General features: G+C 39.5%; 1 protein-coding gene across 3 annotated transcripts in view; it reads right to left on the reverse strand.

Moving 5' to 3' along the window:
• The window catches only part of PARN (poly(A)-specific ribonuclease), a 200,313-nt gene that overhangs the window by 105,058 nt on the left and 69,951 nt on the right, over positions 1-25,304 (reverse strand). For all 3 annotated transcript variants that reach the window (XR_001828543.2, XM_017540011.2, XM_017540012.2), the window contains exons 19-21: positions 18,224-18,279; positions 16,660-16,746; positions 14,988-15,062 (exon numbers count right to left, since the gene is read on the reverse strand). Coding sequence is in view for 2 of the 3 variants with exons in the window: in XM_017540011.2 (XP_017395500.1) it covers positions 14,988-15,062; positions 16,660-16,746; positions 18,224-18,279 (218 nt within the window). In the remaining variant the exon portion in view is untranslated. The remainder of the gene's footprint in view (positions 1-14,987; positions 15,063-16,659; positions 16,747-18,223; positions 18,280-25,304) is intronic.

Consider the following 25,304-nt stretch of genomic DNA (forward strand, 5'->3'; position numbering starts at 1 on the left):
TTAGAATACACAAGAACTCAATTCAATGGCAAAGAACCCAAATTATCCAATTAAAAAGTAAGCAAAGAAATGGAAAAGGCATTTCTCAAAAGAAGATATACAAATGACAACATGAACAAATGTTCAACATCACTAATCATCAGGGAAATGTGAATCAAAACCACAATGAGATACCATCTCAAACCAGTCAGAATGACTATCATAAAAAAAACAAAAAATAACAAATATTGGCATGATGCAGAGAAATGGAAACTCTTACACACTGTTGGTGGGATGGAAAATTAGTATGGCTACTATGAAAGACAGTGTGGAAGTTCCTCAAAAAATGAGAACTAGAACTACCACATAATTCAGCAATTCAAAGGAGAGTCAACGGGATACCTTGAACCCCCATGTTTACTGCAGCACTATTCAAAATAGCTTAGATAAGGAACAGACCTAAATGTTCATCAACAGATGAATGGATAAAGAAAATGTAGTATATGTTACACAATGTAATACTATTCTGCCATAAAAAAGAATGAAATTTTATCATTTATGGCAATATGGATGAGCCCAGAGGACATTATGTTAAGCAAAATACGGCAGGCATAGAAAGGCAAATGCATGTTCTGATTAGTATGTGGGAGCTGAAAAGTTTTGAGCTCAAGGAAGTAGAGTATAATTGTGGGTATTAGAGGTGGGGAAAGATAGAGGGAAGGGGAGGATGGAGAGAAGTTGGTTAATGGCTACAAAATTACAGTGAGATAAGAGAAATGTGTTCTGATGTTCTGGCAGCATGGGAGGGTGAGTGTGGTTAATTATACTGCATATTTTCAAAAAAGCTAGAAGAGAGGAGTTTGAAAGTTCACAACACAAAAATGTAATACATGTTTGAGATGGTGGATATGCTAATGATTTGATCAGTACATACTGTATACATGTATTGAAATGTCACTCTGAATCCCGCAAATAGGTACAATTATGATGTGTCAACTAAAAATCAAGGGGAAATAATAGAAAAAATACTCATCTAGACAGAGTAAAGCAACAGATAGAAAATACTAAAATTTTAGTTCATTACTAGGCTGTAAGATCATGGCTGAATTGTTTTCTTCTTTATATTTTCAAATATTTTTCACATTTTTTTGAGACAAGAGTCTCACTGTGTCGCCCAGGCTGGAGTGCAGTAGCATGATTTCAGCTCACTACAACCTCTGCCCACCAAGTTCAAGCAATTCCCTGCCTCAGCTTCCCGAGTAGCTGGGAGTACAGGCACACACCACCACGCCCATCTAATTTTTGTATTGTTAGTAGAGACAGAGTTTCACCATGTTGGCCAGGCTGGTCTCAAATTCCTGGCATCAAGTGATCCGCATGCCTCGGTCTCCCAAAGTGCTGGGATTACAGGTGTGAGCCACTGTATACAGCCTTTTTTCACATTTTCAATAAGCTTGATTCACTTCAAATTTTTGAAGGGGGTCAGAGCACAATGAAAGTAATTTTTCACAGGTGACACTGCAATTAAATTAGAGAGATTTACTCAATAATCTGACAGAACATCATAAAGTAAACATTCTTAGGTCCAGCTAACATAGGCCCTAAAACAGAAGTCCCCAATCTGTACTGGTCTATGTTCCTTGGCATGTTAGGAACCTGGCTGCACAGCAGGAGATGAGCAGCAGGTGAGCTAGCGAAGCTTCATCTGTTCTTATAGCCGCTCCCCATCGCTCACATTACCACCTGAGCTCAGCCTCCTGTCAGACTGGTGGCGGCATTAGATTCCCATAGGAGTGTGAGCCCTACTGTAAATTGCACATGTGAGGACTCTAGGTTGTACACTCCCAGAATCTAATACCTGATGATCGGTCACTGTCTCCCATCACCCTGAGATGGGACTGTCTTGGAAAACAAGACTGTTGGAAAACAAGGTCAGGGCTCCCACTGATTCTAAATTATGGTGAGTTGTATAATTATTTCATTATATATTACAACGTAATAATAACCAAAATAAAGCACACAATAAATGTAACGTGCTTAAATCATCCCCAAAACCATTCGCTACCTTCATTACCCCCAGCTCTGTGGAAAAATTGTCTTTCACAAAACCAATCCCTGGTGCCAAGGACCACTGCCCTAAAACACAAAAATGAAGTGCTAGTAATATAGATAAGAAACTATGTAACAGAACATGAAACTTCAGTCTCCAGAACACAACTCCTGGCTGCATTCTAACTGCCACAGGACACAACAGCAGCTTCAATGCTGTCATTATATCAAGGACTTGGGAATCCTTCTCTGGCAGTCAGGAAGCTTTTTGCTCTATTCTCATACCAGTTAATGCCCTAAAGAATGCTAATTAGGGAGAGTCCAAGTCATTGCCAAACTCTTAAATCTGTAAGATTTCACAGCAGAGATACATAAGACGGCTAATTCTCCAAATTGAACACATTAGGGGAAATCAGAAAACAACAAGATTCTCAGTCAATATTATTAAACATTTCCATGGTGCTTTTGATGACTTATGTGATTTACAAAAAGACAAATCAGTTGCTCTTACAAGTTTTCAAGTCAGAAAATATCGATATAAAACATACATTCACATGTTTTACTAATAATGATTTTCCTATAGCAAACTGAAGTACTTCATAAGCCATTGTTGTAAAATCTTGCTTGTATTAAAAAAAATTCTGTCAGCCCTTCATAACCGTGGGTGCCACATCTGTGGATTTAACCAACACAGATGGAAGATATTTAAGGAAAAAACTGCATCTGTACTGACACACAGACATTTTTCTTGTCATTATTTCCTATACAATACAATATAACAACTACTTACATAGCATTTGCATCGTATTAGGCATATAAGTAATCTAGTGATGTTTTCAGGTATACAGGAGGATATGTACAGGATATATGCAAATATTAGAGCATTTTCTATCAGGCTTTCAGCATGCCCAGATTTTGAAGTCTACAGGGAGTACTGGAATCAATCCCCCCATGGATACCAAGGGACAACTGAACATGCTTTCCAGGATCCTGTGCTTACAGCCTAAAAATCATATATCCCCCTCCAAAATAAGCTTATTTAACAGAAATCTTATTATTAAAAGTCATGCAATAGTTTGACTCATTTATCTACTGCAACATTTAGAATTCAAGATCACTATTGTAAACCAATTCTAAGCACAGTTTAAGATTAGGAAAATTAACAGGCATGGGAAAAATATTCATTTTTTGGTTGTTTCTTGAATATTTTGTGCATTTCTTCTTTGAAGAATAAATAAATCAGTAACATCCTAGCCAACTACAAAAGGCACCAAAAGTAGAAGCTAAGATACTACTATCACTGATGGTCTATCAATATATAATGTATCAGTATATTGTATTTCAGATACAATACATATATGTATCTGAAAGGAAATGAGTCACTTTTAAAGGCATGCTTTCTGATGTGTTTACATTATATTTTCTGAAAATGTTACTAAATAAACAGAAGGAGGTAGTTAAGCATGGTTTGTGATATGGATGTCTAGATCACAAAACAAGTACCAGACAGGCACAGTGGCTCACGCCAGTAATTTCAACATTTTAGGAGGCTGAGGCTGGGTAGGTCACTGGAGGCTGAGGCAGGCAGATGGCTTCAGCCCAGAAACTGAAGACCAGCCTGGGCAACATGGCAAAGCCTTGTTTCTAAATAAAATTTAAAAATTAGCTGGGTGTGGTAGTGCCAGCTACTCAGGGGGCAGAGACAAGAGGACTGCTTGAGCCCAGGAGGCCAAGGCTTCAGTAAACTGTGAACACGCCACTGCACTCCAGTCTGGGTGACAGAGCAAGACTTGGCCTCAAAAAAACAAACAAAAAAATAGGTGCCGTAAGAGTAACAATCCAAAAGCACAGATTTCAGCCAAACACAGTGGCTCATACCTGTAATCCTAGTACTTTGGGAGGCTGAGGCAGGTAGATTGCTTGATCTCAGGGGTTTGAGACTAGTCTGGGCATTAGGGCAAAACGTCATCTTAAAAAAAAAAAAAAGCACAGGTTTCTAATGCTACATGCAGGGTTTGTCCTAAAATTAAATAATTTTTTTTTTAAAATCAAAGATAAGGAAATCCTTAGGGAAGAAGCTTGGGGGCAAATAGGGGCAACAGAGTGAGGAAGGAATTTTGGAAGACAGGAAGCCAGAGAAGAAGAACCTCATATTGATGTACAGACCCAGGCCAAGTCTCTGGTTGACCCCAAACCATGCACATGGAAAACTGAGAGCAATCTAAGCTAAGATCTCAGCCACAACCCACCATAGCCATGAAAAGGTGTGTAGTTTGAGTCTAACAAAGTTAATAACCTTCCAAAATTATTTTGCCTTTTTTAAAATCTTTATTTATTTATTTTTTGAGATGGAGTCTCACTGTCATCCAGGCTGGAGTGCAGTAGCACGATCTCGGCTCACTGCAGCCTCCACTACCCAGGTTCAAGTGATTCTCCTGCATCAGCCTCCAAGTAGCTAGGATTATAGGTACATGCCACCATGCCCAGCTAATTTTTGTAGTAGTCATGGGATTCCACCTTAGTGGCCAGCCTAGTCTCGAACTCCTGACCTCAAGTGATCCACCCACATCGGCATCCCAAAGTGCTGGGATTACAGGTGTGAGCGACCACACCAGGCCAATTGCCTGCTGAAATTAAAATAAAAATATCAACACTCTTCTGACGAATGTAACTAAATCTAAAGTCTCCACACAAGAACACTCACAATGTCCAGGAAACCATCCCATAATATTCAACATACAAAGAACCGGGAAAACATGACTCATTGTTAAAGGAAACCATCCCAACAACAGTTACCAACAACACTCAGATAACGCAGATGTTGAAATTATTAGACAATGACTTTTTTTTGAGACAGGGTCTTCCTCTGTCACCCAGGCTGGGGTGCAGTAGCATGGTTTTGGTTCAATGCAACCTTGACCTCCTGAGCTCAGGGGATCCTCTGCCTCAGCCTCCTAAGTAGTTGGGACTACAGGAACATGCCACCACCATGCCTGACTAATTTTGTTTATTTTTAGTAGAGACAGGGTCTCACTATGTTGCCCAGGCTGTTCTTGAACTCCTGAGCTCAAGCAATCTTCCCTCCTTGGCCTCTAAAAGTACTAGGATTACAGGCATGAGCCAACACACCTGGGCTTTTTAAAATCTTTTCTTTTTTAAACTTTTTTAAGAGACAGGGTCTCGCTCTATCTCTCAGGCTGGAGTGGCGTGGTGTAATTATAACTCATTACAGCCTAGAGCTGGGCTCAAGTGATCCTTCCACCACGGTCTCCCTAGTTGCTGGGAATAAAGGTGTGCACCACCACAACCAGTAGACAAGGACTTTCAACAACCTATTATAACTATGTTCAATGAGGTAAAGAAATATAGACTAATAAACTCAAAACATTTAAAAAATTTTAAAAAAGAAAACTGAAATGTAGGCTCCAAATGAAACAAAAGATAGAAACTCTCTACACAGAAACAGAAAACAGAAACTGAATGAAAATATGTAACTAAAATATACAACATATGCAATAAAAAAATTCAGTGGATGGGCTTGATGGCAGAATAACGATGTCAGAGGAAAGAGTCAGTGAGCCTGTGGATAGACAGAACTTATACAAAGAAGACAAAGAAGTGAACACAGAAAAAAGGAACATAGCATTAGGAAATATCAAAACATCAAAAGATCTTCTACATGTGGATAACTGGAGTTTCAGAGGAGAAGCAAGAGAATACGCCTAAAAATTTCCAGTGAAAACTATAAATTTATAGATTCAAAAAGTTCAGCCAACCCCAACAGGATAATTACAAAGAAAGCTATGCCTGTGTGCATCGTATTCAAACCGTTAAAACCAATAACAAATAGAAAATCTTGAAAATAACTACAGAAAATTAACACATTACATACAGGACAACAATTCAAATGACACAGATATCTCAAGCCGTAGAGGCCAGACGACAGAACTACAGCTTCAAAACGCTGAAAGAAAAACCCAGAATTCTATATGCAGTGAAAATATCCTACAGGAATAAGGGCAAAATAAAGACATTTTCAGATGAAAAAATCAGAGAATCAGTTGCTAACCAAACCATCAGTACAAGAAATACTGAAGGCACTTCACAAGGCTAAAGGCAAAGAATGCCAAAAAAGAAACCTGGATCTTCAGGAATGAATGAGGAATGCTGAAAATGGTAAATATCTGAGGAAATAATTTTTTCTCCTTATTTCTTAAAATACATAGAGTGTTTAACATAAAAGTAAAACACTACTTTGTGGGCTTTATAATGAATGCAGATCTAATACATATGTCCAATTAAAGTCTAAAAGACTTCAAGGAATGGGTATAAATGAATCAATATGGTTTAAGTTCTCTATATTCTATGTGAAATGGTACAATATGAACTCTGAGAAGACTGTGAAAAGTTATGGATATTGAAATTTGTAAAGCAACCACTAAAGAGAATGCAAAAAGATAAAATAAAAAAGCCAATAGAGAAATTAAAATGGAATTCTTCTAAAAATTTCAAATAATTCAAAAGAAGGCAGAAAAAAAAGGAGGTAAACAAAAGAACAAAACATAGAGGAAACAAACAAAAAGCAAATTTTAAAATGACAGACCTAACCATATCAATATGACATTAAATAGGACTAAATACTCCAATTTAGCCAGAGTTATCAGAACAGATAACTTTCAGTCAAGAGTTATCAGAACAGATAAAAAAGCAAAACTGGCAAGGCAAAGTGGTTCATGCCTGTAATCCCAGCACTTTGGGAGGCCTAGGCAGGTGGATCACCAGGATGTCAGGAGTTCGAGACTAGCCTGACCAACATGGAGAAATCCAGTCTCTACCAAAAATACAAAAGTTAGCCAGGCATGGTGGTGCAAGCGTGTATTCCCAGCTACTAAGGAGGCTGAGGCAGGAGGAAAGCTTGAACCTGGGAGGTGGAGCTTGCAGTGGGCAAAAGCTGTACCACTGCACTCCAGCCTGGGCGACAAGAGCAGAAATCCGTCTAAAAAAATAAAAAACCTAGCTGTACCCTGTCTACAAGAGACTCACTTTGTATATATACAGATAGGTCTAGAATAAATAGAAGGAAAACACCAGGTTGGTTGGGTGTGGTGGGTCACACCTGTAATCTCAGCACTTTGGGAGGCCAACGGAGTGGGTCACTTGAGATAAAGAGATACGAACAGCCTGGGCAACATGGCAAAACCCTGTCTCTACTAAAAATACAAAAATTAGCTGGGCATGGTGGCACATGCCTGTAATCTTAGCTGCTCGGGAGGCTGAGGCAGGAGAACTGCTTGAACCTGGGAGGTGGAGGCTGCAGTGAGCCGAGATCATGACACTGCACTCCAGCCTGGGCAAAAGAATGAGACTCTATCAAAAATAAAAGAATATACAATGCAAATACAAAAAACATAAGGAGGATGAAGTGATGATAATAATAATATCAGATAAGGTAGACTTAAAAATAATAGTATTACAAAAGAGGGACATTTTATAAAGAGGTCAATTTATCAGAAACATAAAACAATCATAAATACGTATGACCCTAATAAGACAGCCACAAAATACTAGACATGAAAATTGGCAAGATTAAAAGGGTAAATAGACAATTCTACAATCATAGATGATTTTAACAATCCTTCTCAAAAACTGATAAAACAACTAAATCTAAAAAAATCAGTAAAGATATACAATAAGACTGGGCAGTGGTTCATGCCTATAATCCAACTACTTTGGGAGGCTCAGGTGGGAGGATTGCTTGAGCTGAATAGTTCAAGACCAGCCTGGGCAACGTGGTGAAACTCCATCTCTACAAAAAAATACAAATATTAGCCAGGCATCCTAGCATGTGTCTGTAGTCCCAGCTACTCAGGAAGCTGAGGTGTGAAGATGGCTTGAGCCCAGGAGTTAAAAGGTTGCAGTGAGCCGAGATCGTATCACTGCACTCCGGCCTGGGTTACAGAGCCAGACTCTGTCTCAAACAAACAAACAAAAAAACAGAAACATCAAAAAAAGACATAGGCTATATGAATAATACTAACTGATATCGATGTTCTTTTTAAGTACACATAGTATATATTCAGCAAGACAGACCTTGTGCTTGGTCATAAAAAAAATTCCGGTAAATTTAAGAGGACTGAAATAATCTTTAGTCACAACAGAATGAAATGACAAATTAGTAACAACAAGAAGCCTAAGAAAATCCTAAGCATTTGGAAATGAAACAACACATTTCTAAATGATCCAGGATCAAAGAAGAAATCACAAAATGTTTCCAACTTAATGATATTGAAAATACATAAACAGATAACATATAAATAAAGCAGTACTTAAGAGGATAATTTACAGCTTTAAATGCTGCTATTAGAAAAGGAAAATAGTTCAAGTCAATGACTTGCAGAGAGTCTTAGCTATGTAGACCTTGCAAGCTGAGCATGAGGCCTGTGTGCCCACAGGGGACAGAAGGTTCCGACAAAAGTAAACACTGGGGCAGACTTGTAAGCTGCTTGAACGTTGAGTCCGTTCTTACTTAGCTGGCAATGGGCTAAAGCTTTACTGGCTCAAGGTGTTTCAGCATGAACCCTCATCAATCACTGGGTATCAGTAAGATATTAATACGTGGACCTACGAACAACCTTGAGGAAGCCAGGCTTAAAATTTTTAAAAAGAATTTAGAAAAAAGAATAAAAGAAAAACCAGTAACATATGGTTCCAGCTCAAGAAACTGGAAAAAGAGGAGCAAACTATACCCAAGCAAGTAAAAGGAAAAAATCAGAAACCAACAAAATAGACAACAGCAAACAATACAGAAAGACGAGCACAGCCAAAAGCTGGTTCTTGGGAAAGAGCAACAGAATTGTTAGCAGGTGGCTGGAATGAATAAAAGAAAAATGAGACATAAATGAGTAATATCACAAATAAAAAGCAGTTATCACTACAAACATCAAAAGGATAATAAAAAGTACAGGTAAAGTTCAAAGTTATAAGCAGCCTTTTAGCAAATCCGGGTCTGAATAATCACCTCAAAAGAGTTGTCTCCACAATTCTAATATTCATCTATTCACCATAATCAAAAGCTATGCTTTAAAAATATAATTTAACATAAGCACTCAATAATTTAGACTGAAGCAAAGCCAAGTATCCTCCCTCATCCCAACAATCATCCTGAAAAAGCTTCTAAGGTAGGATATCAGGAATTCACAGAACTATCTGAATTTGGGCTTTTATTTTATTTATAATTATTGGGTAACTTCTTATGACCCAAAATGTTGGGTTCCTGCCTCTTCTAAGGTGCCTTTATAAATTTCCGCTTGTAAAAAGTTTCTTATGGTATTTACAGTGTGTGTTCCAATCTCCAGCTTTCAAAATATGTGAAAAAGCTATTTTTCTAAAGCCATTCCTATAAAAATCATATTCAGAGAGACAGGGTCCTATAATGCATTTAAAGACACTCAAAACAATGTGTAAATATTGAGAATATGGCTAGAAAGTTCTACTACATTTGAAATATTGTTGAGCTCTTCCCCCCATTTAATAAAACTACATTAGAAATATAAAAATCCGCCAGGCGCGGTGGCTCAAGCCTGTAATCCCAGCACTTTGGGAGGCCAAGGCGGGTGGATCACGAGGTCAAGAGATCGAGACCAACCTGGTCAACATGGTGAAATCCCGTCTCTATTAAAAATACAAAAAATTAGCTGGGCATGGTGGTGCGTGCCTGTAATCCCAGCTACTCAGGAGGCTGAGGCAGGAGAATTGCCTGAACCCAGGAGGCGGAGGTTGCAGTGAGCCGAGATCGCGCCATTGCACTCCAGCCTGGGTAACATGAGTGAAACTCTGTCTCAAAAAAAAAAAAAAGAAATATAAAAATCCAAAATATAAATGAGCTATTCAGATTTGACCATTAAAGATGATTTCCTGCTTGACTACTTTGAGAAAAATTCTCAAATGGTGAAGGTAAGTGGTCTTTTCCATGGCATCAAGTCCCACACTGGCCATGTACATCCGAAGAGCCAGAGCCGGCAAGGACCCGCTTTCCAGCAGCAGCAAACAAAAAGCAACAGATACCCAATGGCACTCAGTAGAAGGGTTTTAGTAATTAGTATAAAAAGGTTTCCTATAAAAGAGAACTTTCATATTCAAAATGTCTAAAATGGCAGGTGCAGTGGCTCACCCCTGTAATCTCAGCACTTTGGGAGCCCAAGGCGAGAAGATGGCTTGAGGCCAAGAGTTCAAGACCAGCCAAGTAACATGGTGAGGCCCTATGTCTACAAAAAAATTTTGAAAACATTAGCAGAGTGTGGTGGGTGCCTACCTATATAGTCCCAGCTACTCAAGGGACTAAGGCAAGAAGATTGCTTGAGCCCAGGGGTTGGAGGCTGCAGTGAGTTACAATCATGCCGCCACACTCCAGCTTGGGCAACAGAGTGAAACCCAGTCTCCAAACAAAAGTCAAAAATGGCTTTAAAAATCTTAATTAGAATAATACTCAACAAAAAAACAGGTGTCAGTTAAAAAGCAACTCCTTAAATGTAAATCAAAAATAGTTTGTAACACAGCCAAAAAAGCCATTATAAGCTGCTATATAAATAGGCATTTAATGATTTTTTCAATGTTACATTATTGATCTAAGAGGCCCTCTGTTTCCGCTGAAATGAATAAGTAATTTAAGATAACATTAATAGGATTTGCAGCACATCAGAAACCCTGGGTCCTTCTTATCATTAGAATCACCATTATAAAAAATAAATTTCACATTGTCTTTCAGTGAAACATCTGCATAATTTTAGAAATCACAGCAAAAGACTAGAGACTCGTTACATCCAACACATGCAAAAAGTCACAATACCATGAATATCATTTATGCAATTTAATAAATAAATATTCAACATTTACTTATTAATGACAGATACTACCACTTGATGCACTGAAAACACAATGGTGATGGAGATGTGGTTCCTACTCTCAAAGAGTTTATAGTCTATCTGTGAAAACAATACAATAAGGTACACAAGATGCTATGAAAGCACAGAGAATGAGGCCCAATACCCTACAAAGAGAGCCAGAGAAAACAACAAAGATGCCAAGGGCAGTGGCTCATGTCTATAATCCCAGCAGTTTGGGAGGCTGAGATGGGCGGATCACTTTGAGGCCAGGAGTTTGAGACCAGCTTGGCCAACATGGCAAAACCCTGTTGCTACAAAAAATACAAAAATTAGCCAGGTGTGGTGGTGCATGCTTGTAATGCCAGCTATTTGGGAGGCGGAGGCATGAGTATCACTTGAACCCAGGAGGCGGAGGCTGCAGTGAGTTGAGGTTGTGCCGCTGCACTCTAGCCGCATCAAAAGAAGAGACCCTGTCTCAAAAAAGGAGGGAGGAGACAGGAGGGGAGGGAGGGGGAAGAAAACAATACAGAAACTCATGTTGAAGCTGAGATAAGGCAGGAAGGAGGGCAGAGCCAGGTTCATGAGGGAGGTGATGATTGCAGCTTCTTCTGGCCAAGGAAATGTCAGGGGCACAGCATGCTCAAATGGCTAAGTATTTTGTTAAGAGTTGTCTTTTGCAGGCCGGGCGCGGTGGCTCAAGCCTGTAATCCCAGCACTTTGGGAGGCCGAGGCGGGTGGATCACGAGGTCAAGAGATCGAGACCATCCTGGTCAACATGGTGAAACCCCGTCTCTACTAAAACTACGAAAAATTAGCTGGGCATGGTGGCGCGTGCCTGTAATCCCAGCTACTCAGGAGGCTGCGGCAGGAGAATTGCCTGAACCCAGGAGGCGGAGGTTGCGGTGAGCCGAGATCGCGCCATTGCACTCCAGCCTGGGTAACAAGAGCGAAACTCCGTCTCAAAAAAAAAGAGTTATCTTTTGCATAAGAAAAGAGGCTACAGGGGAAAATCAAACTTTACTAGCAAAACTGCATTTATCAAGACAACAGTGATTTACTTAATCTAGGAGGAAAAAGGGTAGAAGATCACAATTTTATGTTGGTCAATTCCCCATATTCCCTATCCTTACACACATTTATTTCCTCATGCTACAGGCATGACAGAGGACTCGGAGGCTACCAAGAGGGCCCCAACATTGCCCTCAGGAAACTAAGGCAATAAGCAATCAGACAATAGCGTGCTTAGGTGGCTGCACATGATTCTGAAATGTAGCTCCTTGATTAGTTACCATGGAATAAAATACTTAGCTTAAAAGCTACTACAGTATTTGGGCTTGGTGTGGTGGCTCACGCCTGTTATCCCAGCACTTTGGGAGGCTGAGGCGGGTAGATCACCTGAGGTCAGGAGTTCGAGGCCAGCCTGGCCAACATGGTGAAACGCTGTCTCTACAAAAAATAAAAAATCAGCCAGGTGTGGTAGCACACGCCTGTAGTCCCAGCTACTTGGGAGGCTGAGGGAAAAGAATTGCTTGAACCCAGGAGGTGGAGGTTGCAGTGAGCTGCGATTGCACTGCTGCACTCCAGCCTGAGTGACAGAGTGAGACCCCATCACTGCTCCCCAAAAAATCTACTGTTTGAAGGATCATCCAGTAGTAAGGAAGAGAACAATTATTTGACATCAGATATGGTGGTATAACAGAAATTTTTAAAGAAACTGACATCTCATACACATAAACAAGGAATCATGCTTGTATTTTCAAATACATGCTACTAACTTGTGTTTTACAGATTTCAAAGCACTCTTACACACTGTTCATGGCAAGAGAGGCCAAGCAGCTATTTTAACAATTATCTACCACTGGTCAAGCACTGATTGTGGAGTACAGGCTCTTTGCTAGAAACTTAATATCCATGATCTCATTTCATCCTCACAACAATCATGCAAAGTAACTATTATTTCCCTCTCACAAACACGGAACCTGTGGCTTGACGGGTTTACATAACCTGCCCAAAGACACGTGGCTGACAAGTTGTGGAGCCAAAGTTAGTCACTGTGTCAGTCTGTGAAACTCCTTTTATCCTGCTGCACAGCTTCAATGTCACTGAATGTGGCCAGCAAAGCAACCGAAGAGTGTACACTGAGCAGAGGAGGCTGGATTAGACTGCAGGTCAGGGCTTTCAACTCAGTCTTCTTGCAGCCATGCTGAAGCCTCACTATGACTGTCACCTCAAGTTCCCCACCCCCACTTGGAAGTTATCTTGCGCTTTCTAATAAATCAATCCGTCTGGATTCTCTCTAAACCATATAAGGATGGTGGGGAAATGGATCACAGAAAAAATTTCTATGCAAAAATTAAAATGTTTAACAAGTAACATCAATCACACCCTGCATCCACCACTATCCCTGGTGTCTGATGCTCCTGAAGTACATTACGCATTAATCTGCTGTTAAAGAACCACAGTAAAAGCTCAAAGCTATGTCAAGGTTCATTTACTTAATCTCATGGAATCCTCACAATAAGGCTAAAGTCCAAACTATTATGCTCAGTTTACAGAAATAAGAAGAAGTTTATCAAAGTTAAATAAGGCACCCAAGGTCATACAACTATAAGTGGTGTTGCAGTATGATTCCGAAAACCTAAGCTTTTCCCCTCTACAACACAATCTGGATCCCTGTGACAGTCAGATAATAAACAAAAATACCAAAATACTGTTATCTGAATTTGCCTATTTGTACAAGTTTTCATATATAATTACTCAACAGTTCTACTATCAGAATTATAGTTTTACTATGTAGCACTTTGTTAAAGTAAAAAAAAATTAAACATATCACTTAAAATTATCACATCTTTTACATTATCAAAGCAGCATTGTACTTGAAATTTATTTGAATATGTAGCTTAATTTTCACCATTTCATACATTTTCTTCAATATTTTATTCAAAACCTTTTTATCTTAAGAAAACAGAATGTTTAATGATGGTTAATATCAAAATTATTTAGGATCCAACAAGAGATGGGGTGTTCCATCTTTTTAGAACCCTATTTATTTTATTTTATTTATTTATTTTTGAGAGAGGGTCTCACTCTGTTGCTCAGGCTGCACTGCAGTGGTACAATGTAAGCTCACTGCAACCTCCGCCTCCCAGGTTCCAGCAATTCTCCTGCCTCAGCCTCCTGAGTAGCTGGGACTACTGGTGCATGCCACCATGCCCAGCTAATTTTTATATATTTAGTAGAGATGGGGGTTTCACCTTATTGGCCAGGCTGGTCTGAAACTCCCAACTTCAGATAATCCGCCCACGTTGAGCCACCATGCCCGGCCTAGAACCGTATTTTAAAAGCAAATAAAACATTAACTTTGTTTGTAAAACGAGGCTGAGTATAGTGGCTCATGCCTGTAATCCCAGCACTTTGAAAGGCCGAAGCAGGTGGATCACCTGAGGTCAGGAGTTCAAGACCAACCTGGCCAACATTGTGAAACCCCGTCTCTACTAAAAATACCAAAATCAGTAGGGTGTCATGCCGCATGCCTGCTATTCCAGCTACTCGGGAGGCTGAGGCAGGACAAGCACTTCAACCCAAGAGGCAGAGGTTGCAGTGAGCCGAGATTATGCCATTGCACTCCAGCCTGGGCAACAGAGCAAGACTTGGTCTCAAACAACAACAACAAAAAATATCTGATACAAGTTTAATGGAGTGAATAAATCTCACAGATGTATAAACAAATGGGGAAAGTACAGAGATGAACAGGTATTAATTTACTACAGGTAATTCTCATTTTCAAAGAAAATCTGCAAATCACTTTAGAAAAGGTGCAATGAGAACGGAACAGAATGGAGGTAAGTGAAAAAACACACTATGTAGCATACCTAATAAATAAAAAGATTTGTCTTATTTTCTCATCTATACATGATACTTGCTAATTATTTCATTGATTTCAGAGACAATCTCAAAAACAAACCAGGCAGCAATGCATGTAAGCTGACTGAGTTCGCAGCTTTTAAATTAAGGAGGCAGCGGGAAGGCAACCTCTCACTGCATTTAATACACAAAACAGAAATCCAAAACACTTACCAATTTGTACCTGCTCAGGCTGGCTAAGGGAAACAAATGCTGATGTGTCATCAATCCAGGATATCTGAATGTTACCTGCAATCGCAAATTTAAAGTGAACATCTGACTATGTGGAGAGCTATCTGATTTAATGTGTGTATCTTACACATTTCAGTATAGCCTATCTCTAAAAACAGAGAAGGTGCTGGTTTAAAACGTGATCAAAATTTTAGCACTACAGAGAGTTAGCCTGTTTAAAGGCTACCACAGCAGTTATTTAGGTTAAAACTTCCAGAGAGGAGACAGATCGGGGGAAAAGAAGCTATTGGAAATTTAACACAGCCCTAGGACTTGTCATCATTCAGAGCAATACCAGGATTGGAGACTTATTTTCCCATCAAGACCACTAACAAAAATCAGAGACCACTAATAAAGATCATAGGTTCAAAAACACAACTATTTCTTTATTATTATTACTTTTTGAGACAGAGTCTGACTCTGTCACCCAGGCTGGAGTACAGTGGTTCGATCTCAGCTCACTGCAACCTCTGCCTCCTGGGTTCAAGTGATCTTCCCATCCAAGTGTCCCAAGTAGCTGGGACTATAAGTGCACACCACCATGCTTACACATAATCTTACTGAAAGTAGTGTTAATACTTAATTTTGTATGTCTTAATGTTCGTTCTGACTTATTTTATTCCATTTATATTTGCATTCAGAAAATCAGGTGCAGGAGGCACTACTGTGAGTCTACTATCCTAAAATATCAATTTAAAATAAACAAGAAAAAAATAGGTCGGGCTCAGTGGCTCATGCCCTGTAATCCCACCACTTTGGGAGTACAAGGTGGGAGGATCACTTAAGCCCATCCCTATTTAGAAAACAAAAAAAGGAAAATAATAAAGAAAAATTAAAAATGGTCTCAGTTATATAAGAAGCCTACTTTGCATCTGCTTTTCAGTCTAAATATTAAAATAAAAGCACTTCAACTTCTTTTAATAAACTCTTCAAATATTTTTTAAATGGCTACATACTAAAAGATACATAAACAGTTACTAAACTTTCTTACTACTGAACATTTAGGTTTTGTGGCCTTTGCTTTATCCAAAAATTTCCAAAGAGACTAGCTTAAATACTTTGTTAAAATAAAAGGCATTGCTGTGGGTTTACAATCACAATGGTCTTCATAAACACTAATCAAGAGACTGCTCAAACAAACTTAATCACATGACCTGGTAAAAAAAAAGGAAAGAGAAGGACTGTCCTACCTTATACATGTATCACAAATCCTGATCTACTCAAACATCTGTCTGTTACTTAGATTATTCAATCTAAAGCAGAAACTGTCTCCCCTCTCATTATGAAACATACAAGCCCTCTGAGTTTGGTCTGAAAAATGATGTATTCTCAGCCAAAGCTTATCTTCCCTGGTCAATAGTAAGGGGGGTCATCATCATGGTGTTTTGCTTTCCATGAATTAATAGCTCTGTATTGTGAGGTCTATTAAAAATTTCTCAGATCATATTAGCACAAAGATAACAGTATCATAAACCAGAAAATTCAAAGAGTGACATTAAAATCTTGAATATTAACATTCTTTTATGCCCAGGCCAAAGCTGTCTTTCTACTTCTGACCACCTATATACAAAATGAACAGCAAAACCCTAAAAAGTACATCTGAACTGGTACTTACCAAAGGCACTGAAAAGCTGGTAAAGGTCGCTGGTTTTCCATTCTTTGGGGAATGTCACATGGAGAACATGATCACGTTTAGGCTGCACTACAAGACAAATTTATGATGAAATGCTGACGGGTGAAAAGTGATCAAGTAAACCAGTGGCTCTTTGATGAAACTAAGTCTAAGCTATTTTGGAGAAGTGTTATGAATTCCTCATGATTACCAAATAACTCCTAAAAGTATGCTAGGATCGGTAGGATTCTCCCATTGTAATCTAGACCTCAGGTTCTGGTACTTTACAGAACCCACAACAACTTGAACCCTATGCAAAAACATCTTCTTTTCTCATGAAGTTCCTATGAAAAACATTTACTTTTTGATTTTTATTTATTTATTTTTTGAGACAAGGTTTTGCCCTGTCACCCAGGCTAGAATGCAGTGGCACGGTAACAGCTCACTGCAGCCTTGAACTCCTGGGCCCAAGCGATCCTGCCACCTCAACCTCCTGAGCAGCTGAGGCTACACGTGCATGCCACCAAGCCTGGCTAATTTTCATATTTTTAAAATTTTATTTTTGTAGAGATAGGTTCTCGCTATTCACTATGTTGCCCAGGCTGGTCTCGAATTCCTGGCCTCAAGTGATCTTCCCACGTTGGTCTCCAAAAGTGCTAGAATTATAGGCATGAGCCAGCACACACCAGCAATGCAAATTATTTAGAAGAAAAATAAAGGCTGCTATGTTCAAGAAGTTTCACGTCATTAAACATTTAACTTTCCCATTTTAATCTACTCAGTTAAAAAAAAAAAAAAAAAAAAGCACTGTTCAAATTAAATGGACTAACTGTTAAGTAAGGCAATCCTGAGTCATAATATTGTTTTCTGATCCCAGACCTAGAATTTAACCATGCAACTCTAAGCAAGAGACGCAACCACTCTAAACACTCTGGACTATAAACTGGGAATGGCGATATTTAGCATACAGAATTCTTGTCACAATGACAGACCAAAATATCAGTCTAATATGGAGGGCAATACAATAGTATGTCCTCAAACTATCATTGCAACAATTATTATCACGAAGTATAGTTCTCCCATGTCTACATGCCAATGACATGCGTTAAGGTAAAGAAGAACAATGAAACAGAGAAAAAAGCAGATGAAAAGAAAAAGCAACGACTTCCCATAGACCTTCCACGGTTTTTAAATAAAAAAAACAAAATAAAAAGCAACCTTCTAAATTTAAATATATACATACTCAACTAACTGGAAAATAGAAATCTTACCATGTTACTGACAGCCAGCATATCTTAAAATCTATTATAAATATTTATAGAAAATGATGAAAACACTTCTGAGTGAAAATGAAATATATAGAGAAGATACGCATTTTTAAAATTCAATAAGTGAAGAGATGGCTAATGAATGCCCAAGCGTCCCATTAACTTAAGTATACTATTCCTATCCACCACAAAAATCACTGCCCAATTTTAAGTGAAAAAAGCTTTTTCTTTAATAGTATTTTCCTGTTACCCACACGCTTAAATGCACAGATGCAAAAAGAAAATACAAATTTACTTACAGTCTGGTCCTTCCAAGTTTAGATAGGGGATATCCATGACCCTCATAAGAAATAACCTACAAGAAGAAAAGACAAAAATTTTGAAGGAAACTGTAATGGACAATTTCCTTTAAAAGACAGGCATTTTGACATTTTTAAGGTTAAATGAGAAAAAAATATTTTTAAGATCGGCATTTGTTAATTTTTTTAGTAGAAGCCCCTTGATGATATTACTCTATTTGTAAAATCATTTCTATTATTATTTTTTTGAGACAAAGTCTCACTCTGCTGCCCAGGCTAGAGTGCAGTGGTGTGATCTTGGTTTACTGCAACCTCTACCTCCCCAGTTTAAGTGATTCTCCCTGCCTCAGCCTCTCGAGCAGCTGGGATTACAGGTACATGCCACCAGGCCTGGCTAATTTTTGTATTTTTAGTAGAGACGGTGTTTCACCATGTTGGCCAAGGGGGTCTTGAACTCCTGGCCTCTAGTGATCCACCTGCCTCTGCCTCCCAAAGTGCTAGGACTCCAGGCATGAGCCACCACACTTGGCATCATCATTATTATTATTATTATTACTATTATTATTATTATTATTATTGACGGAGTCTCATTCTTTTGCCAGGCTGGAGTACAGTGGCACAATCTCCACTCATTGCAACCTCTTCCTCCTGGGCTCATGGGATTCTCCTGCCTCAGCCTTCCAAATAGCTGAGACTACAGGCGTGTGTCACCATGCCTGGCTAATTTTTTGGATTTTTAGTACAGGCAAGGTTTCCCGATGTTGACCAGGCCGGTCTCCAACTCGTGACCTCAGGTGATCCACCTGCCTCAGCCTCCAAAAGTGCTGCAATTACAGGCGTGAGCCATAGCATCAGCCATGGAAAATCATTTCTAAAGCTCTGAAATTCATTTCAGAGATTTTTCTCCTGGGCAGATCATTTATCACAAATAGAAAAAAACAAACAAACAAACAAACTGGTATCTCCAAAAGTTCCTGGCACTCAGAAGCTGCTTAATGTATATTAGCTAAATGAACAAAATTAATTATCAAAGAGTAAAGGCAAAGCCCTCTGCAAAGCTGCCATGTTAGTTCAAGGAAACAGAAAGAAAATAAATATCACCCATCTTACCAATCTATGAACAAGTGTTCCTACAAATTCTAAGGGTAACCCTCACAATGGGCATTTGTAAGCTGACAATGACAGCACAGGTTTCTTTTTATTTAATAAAATGCAAAGTCGCTGGATAAATGCTAATCTCTCTGGGTAAACTGTACAGTCTGAAATAAGTGACTGTCTCAAAAGTCTGTATCATTATTATCATTTAAAACACACTGAAAGCACAGAACAAAACAATCCTTAGTACAGAAAACTATCACACTAATATAAACCACAGCAATCATTTTATGTGTATCTTCCAAAATGGGTACAAAAGCACTTAAAAAAGAGACCTCGTAAATTATAACTCTCTGTCATGCCAATTTATTTTCTTTTATTTGCAAGATTAGGATAAAACATCACGCATTTTGTTATGTATAAGATTATTTTAATGAGTTTTACTTAGATAACAATATATTGTGCATTTCTGGTAGAAACAACATTATACAGCAAATTAAAAAGGCAATCTATGTGCCCAACAAGCAATTAGTTTGGCTTCACTGATCTGCAATTAAGGAACATTAGCAGGCATTCAAAAGCCAAACAGGGCCGGGCACGGTGGCTCACGCCTGTAATCCCAGCACTTGGGGAGGCTGAGGCAGGGAGATCACCTGAGGTCAGGAGTTCAAAACCAGCATGGCTTACATGGCAAAACCCCATCTATATCAAAAATACAAAAATTAGCAGGGCATGGTGGCAGGTGCCTGTAATCCCAGCTACTCAGAAGACTGAGGCGGGAGAATTGCTTGAACCCAGGAGGTGGAGGTTGCAGTGAGCCAAGATACTGCCATTGCACTCCAGTCCGGGCGAGTGAAACTCTGCCTCAAAAAAAAAAAAAAAAAAGAAAAGAAAAAAAGCCAAGTGGGGCAGAAGCTAGTTTACAAATGGAACCATCATCATGAACAATACTGTTCTGTTAATGTCAGAAAAAAAGAACCCGTGGTACTCTGTGGTTTGAGAATTTGTTGCCTGGCCTACAATTTAATAAACCAAATGCTATGGCTAAGAAACCAAATTTATTTTTAGCTCTCCAATTTAGGCTCAAGTACACTATTCTGGTTTTGTAACCTGCTTTAACCAATTTGATCAATACTCCCTACAATGCCAGAAGACAGGAAGATACATAAAGCACCTAGCATAGTAGGTTCTCAATGAGGGCAGCTATCATTTTTTTAAAAATATTATTTTCCAGCATAAACAATACACACTGGAACTATCATTATCATAATATAATAATATAATATAATAATAAAAGTTATTCCTAGGTTGGTAAGCCAGTTAGTTAGGTAAGCTAACTAATCTCCGAATAACTTTTGTTATCGTTAGTTAGTCATGGTTCATTTTTCTTTCTTTTTTTTTTTTTTTGAGACAGAGTCTTGCTCTGTCACCAGGCACCAGGCTGGAGTACAGTGGCACAATCTCTGCTGACTGCAATCTCCGCCTCCTGGGTTCAAGCAATTCTCCTGCCTTAGCCTCTCGAGTGGCTAGGACTACAGGCATACACCACCACACTCAGCTGATTTTTTTTTTTATTTTTTAGTACAGATGGGGTTTCACCACGTTGGCCAAGATGGTCTCAATCTCTTGACCTCGTGATCCACCCGTCTTGGCCTCCCAAAGTGCTAGGATTACAGGCTCATATAATTTTCAATTGTCTGTTTAGTAAATTTACAAATAGTCTCCAATTCCAAACACAAAATTTTTTAAAAACTTAATTTTAAAAGTTAATGAAGACTGGGCGTGGTGGCTCCCACCAGCAATCCCAGCATTTCTCCAAGCCAAGGCAGGCAGATCACCTGAGTTCACGGGTTCAAGACCAGCATGGCCAACGTGGTGACACCCCACCTCTACTAAAAATACAAAAAATTAGCCAGGCTGTTTGCGGGTACCTGTAATCCCAGTTACTTGAGAGGCTAAGACAGGAGAATCACCTGAACCCAGGAGGCAGAGGATGCAGTGAGCCGAGATCACGTCATTGCACTCCAGCCTGGGCAACAGAGCAAGACTCTGTCTTGGGGGGAAAAAAAAAATTAATGAAACATAGCAGGCACCATAAAAATAAATGAGAATAACAAAAGCTGAATCAGTAAATGTTCACTGCTATACCATCATGCCATCAACTATGCCAATAATCAAAATCAACCTCAGGATTTGATTATACAGAGGTCAGTAAATTATAGTTCAAAATTTCAACATAATATTAAGCAATCAAAATAACTATGAAAATGTCAAAACATGGATAACTTGCACTAGATCTCAATTGGCTGGGAGGGAGAGAAATACAAAGTAAAATCACAAGCTTGAATTTGCAATTCCTGTATTTCTGTTTATAATTCTGTTATATTGCTAAAGTCATGACACCTCAACAACAAATTTAGAAACTTAGTGTTGTACAAATACCAAGAAGGATTATACTAACAAAGAAAAAAATGGCTCTCCCAATTTCTCTTAATATGTAGATGGTTCAAAAAAATTTTTTGAGAAATATTTTTTGTCAAGTAATGGCTATGTGAAATGTATATTTCATCTGAATTTTAAATATTATCTTTGATTAAACTAAAAAAAATTTATTCTCAGCAAAAACACTCAAAAGACATGTATTTTTTGAGATGGAGTCTCGCTCTGCCGCCCAGGCTAGAGTGCAGTAGTGAGATCTTGGCTCACTACTACCTCTGCCTCCCAGGTTCAAACCATTCTCCTGCCTCAGACTCCTGAGTAGCTGAGATTACAGGTGCCTGCCACCACACTCGGCTAATTCTTTGCATTTTTAGTAGAGATGGGGTTTTACTATGTTGGTCAGGCTGGTCTCAAACTCCTGACCTCATGATCCACCCACCTCAGCCTCCCAAAGTGCTGCGATTACAGGTGTGAGCCACTGCACACAGCCTCAAAAGGTATTTTTATTTTTATTTTTTAATATTTTTATGGGTACATAGTAGATGTATATATTTATGGGTACATGAGATGCTTGGATACACGTATGCATTGCGAAACAAGCACATCATGGAGAATGGAGTATCCATCCCCTCAACCATTTATCCTTTCAGTTACAAACAACCCAATGACATCTAAAAATGTACAATTAACTTATTACTATAGTCACTCTGTTGTGCTATAAAATAGGTCTTATTCATTCTATTTTTTGTACCCATAAAATCTATTTTTTAAAGTAGTCAATCCTATACTATCTTGTTTGCTTACTCTACATTACATAGAAACCCCTTTCAAATGAATTATTAACAGCACTTCTGACTCTTCCCCTACACCTCCACCTTCATGTCTGGGGTTTAGGGGGAACTGAATAGCCCCAAAGCTGGGAAGAACAAGAAAACCAGCTCTGTGTGACTTGGCAGGCTGCAGCTCTGGAGAGAGCCACGCAATTGTGAAACTGACTTTAAAACTGTGGCTGAGCGTCTGCGGAACTGAACCAAAGTAAACTCTCCCAACGGCCTCCCACAGTCCTTATGCCATGCTGTTTGGAAGCCACTGCTCTGGTAACATCTCTGCCCTTCTGAAGTAAAATTAAAACATTTCAATGTAGACATGCCTCATCCCAGCGGGCTGTCAAAGGGCCTGCACTGACTCCCTGGAATGATTTGATAAAATACTTCACATATGCATCATCCAACTTGACAGTTTTCATCCTAGCATATGAGGAAATGCACTAGGAAGCAGAAATCCTGATAAAGACATGAAAGAATGTTCCATCACTGTGAACTGTATTGAAGAACAATCTCTCCCAGAAGGACTTTCATCTGCAGATATCAAAAAGATACTCTAACACTTGCATGAAACGTTCTTTCTATTTTAGTGAAGATCCTAGAGGGTGTAACACGGTAAAGACCCTCAAGATTGGGTGCGGAAGTCTTGCCACATTTCTGAAAGCTTTCTGATGAAATATTATTTCCCCAGTTATTCTCTAAAGAAATGACATTAACTCCATCAAACACTAAAATTAAAATTCCCATTAGATACAACGTCGAATTTTACAAAAGAATTCTATCCTAAGAAACTGTAACTCAAGTTCACATTCTAGACGCCATAGAGTAAGTTTTATCCTTCAAGGAATCTGTCATTTTTTAAATGCTGTATGAGTAAACCACTGGCAATGCTGGTTATCCTGGCTTTCAGACAAGTCTGGAACGACACCAGCGTAAAGCACAGAGTACTAGCGTCTTTTGCTCAGTACACTGGGTCACTTCCGCTCAGTCTCTTCGCAGGCTACACAGCATAGGCTACACAATGCCTTTATCGCCAAAGATCCACTACCTCATCTCTATTACCCATCTGCTGGGTGGCAATCACACAAAAGCCACCCTACAAACATTTCTGTGAAAAGGGCAGTATAGGCCAGGCGTGCTGGCTCACGCCTGTAAGTTTGGGAGGCCAAGGCCGATGGATCACCTGAGATCAAGAGTTCCAAACCAGCCTGGCCAACATGATGAAACGCCGTCTCTACTAAAAATATAAAAATTAGCTGGGTGTGGTGGCACACACTATAATCCCAGCTACTCAGGAGGCTGAGAATTTCTTGAACCTCGGAGATGGAGGTTGCAGTGAGCTGAGATTGCATCATTGCCCTCCAGCCTGGGTGATAAGAGCAAAACTCTGTCTCAAAGACAGAAAGAAAGAAAAGGGCAGTATAACACTGTGTCCCAGACTGCCTAAGGAGGCTCATCAGTTGCTGAAGAATTTCATTTCAGATATAAAACTCTGGAACATAGAACCTTGAGCCCTTAGCAAAACGTGCTTCCCTGCCAGCTGTATCAGCATCACCTAGGAACTAGCTAGAGATGCAAATTCCTGGGTGCCATCCAAGACCTCCCGACTCAGAAACTATGGACTGAGAATTGAGTTAACGGGAAAACAGTATATTCAATGTGGTATTGTTAATTATCACTAAAGATGATGCAGCAGTCAGCTGGATAAAGACTTGTGCCAACTTCTCCAAAGAGTATTAGTCTTAATGATTTGTTTATATTGAATCATTCTGTGGCTCATCCCTGTTAATCCCACTGCTATGGGAGGCAAAAATGGGAAAATTACTTGAGGCCTGGAGTTTGAGACCAGTCCAGGCAACAAGGTGAGTCTCCTGTCTCTACAAAAAATAAATTAGCTGGGCGAGGTGGCTTGTGCCTGTAGTCCTAGCTACTCAGGAAGCTAAGGTAGCAACATTGCGTGACTCCATGAATTTGAGGCTGCAATGAGTTATAACGTGCCACTGAACTCCAGCCTGGGCAACAGGGAAAGACCCTGTCTCTAAAATAAATAAATTAAATGAACAAATATAAATAAAATACTTAGAAAAACATAAAACTGGCCGGATACGATGGCTCATGCCTGTAATCCCAACACTTTAGGAGGCTGAGGCAGGTGGATCACTGGAGGTCAGGAGTTCAAGACTAGCCTAGCCAACATGGTGAAACCCTGCCTCTACCAAAAATACAAAAATTAGCCAGGGGTGGTGTGGACATCTGTAATCCCAGCTACTCGAGAGGCTGAAGCAGGAGAATCACGTGAACCCAGGAGGCAGAAGTTACAGTGAGCCGAGATGGCACCACTGCACTCCTGCCTGGGCAACAGAGCAAGACTGTCTTGAAAAAAGAAAAGAAAAACACAAAACTTTAACACATAAAATTTTAAAAAAGAAAATAAACTGCCAAGCACTGTGGCTCATGCCTGTAACCGCAGCATCTGGGGAGCCCAAGGCAGGCAGGTCGCTTGAGCTCAGGAATTCGAAACCAGCCTAGGCAACATGAACCCCACTGTTACAACGAAATACAAATAATTAGCTGGGTGTGGTGCCACATGCCTGTAGTCCCAGCTACTTGGGAGGCTAAGGCAGGAGGATCTCTTGAGCCTGGGAGGTGGAGGTTGCAGTGAGCCAAAACTGAACCACTGCACTCCAGCCTGGGGGTGAGAGCAGGACTCTGTCTTGAAGAAG

This window comes from Cebus imitator, unplaced genomic scaffold (assembly GCF_001604975.1).
Source record: "Cebus imitator isolate Cc_AM_T3 unplaced genomic scaffold, Cebus_imitator-1.0 Scaffold122, whole genome shotgun sequence".
Lineage (NCBI taxonomy): Eukaryota > Metazoa > Chordata > Mammalia > Primates > Cebidae > Cebus > Cebus imitator.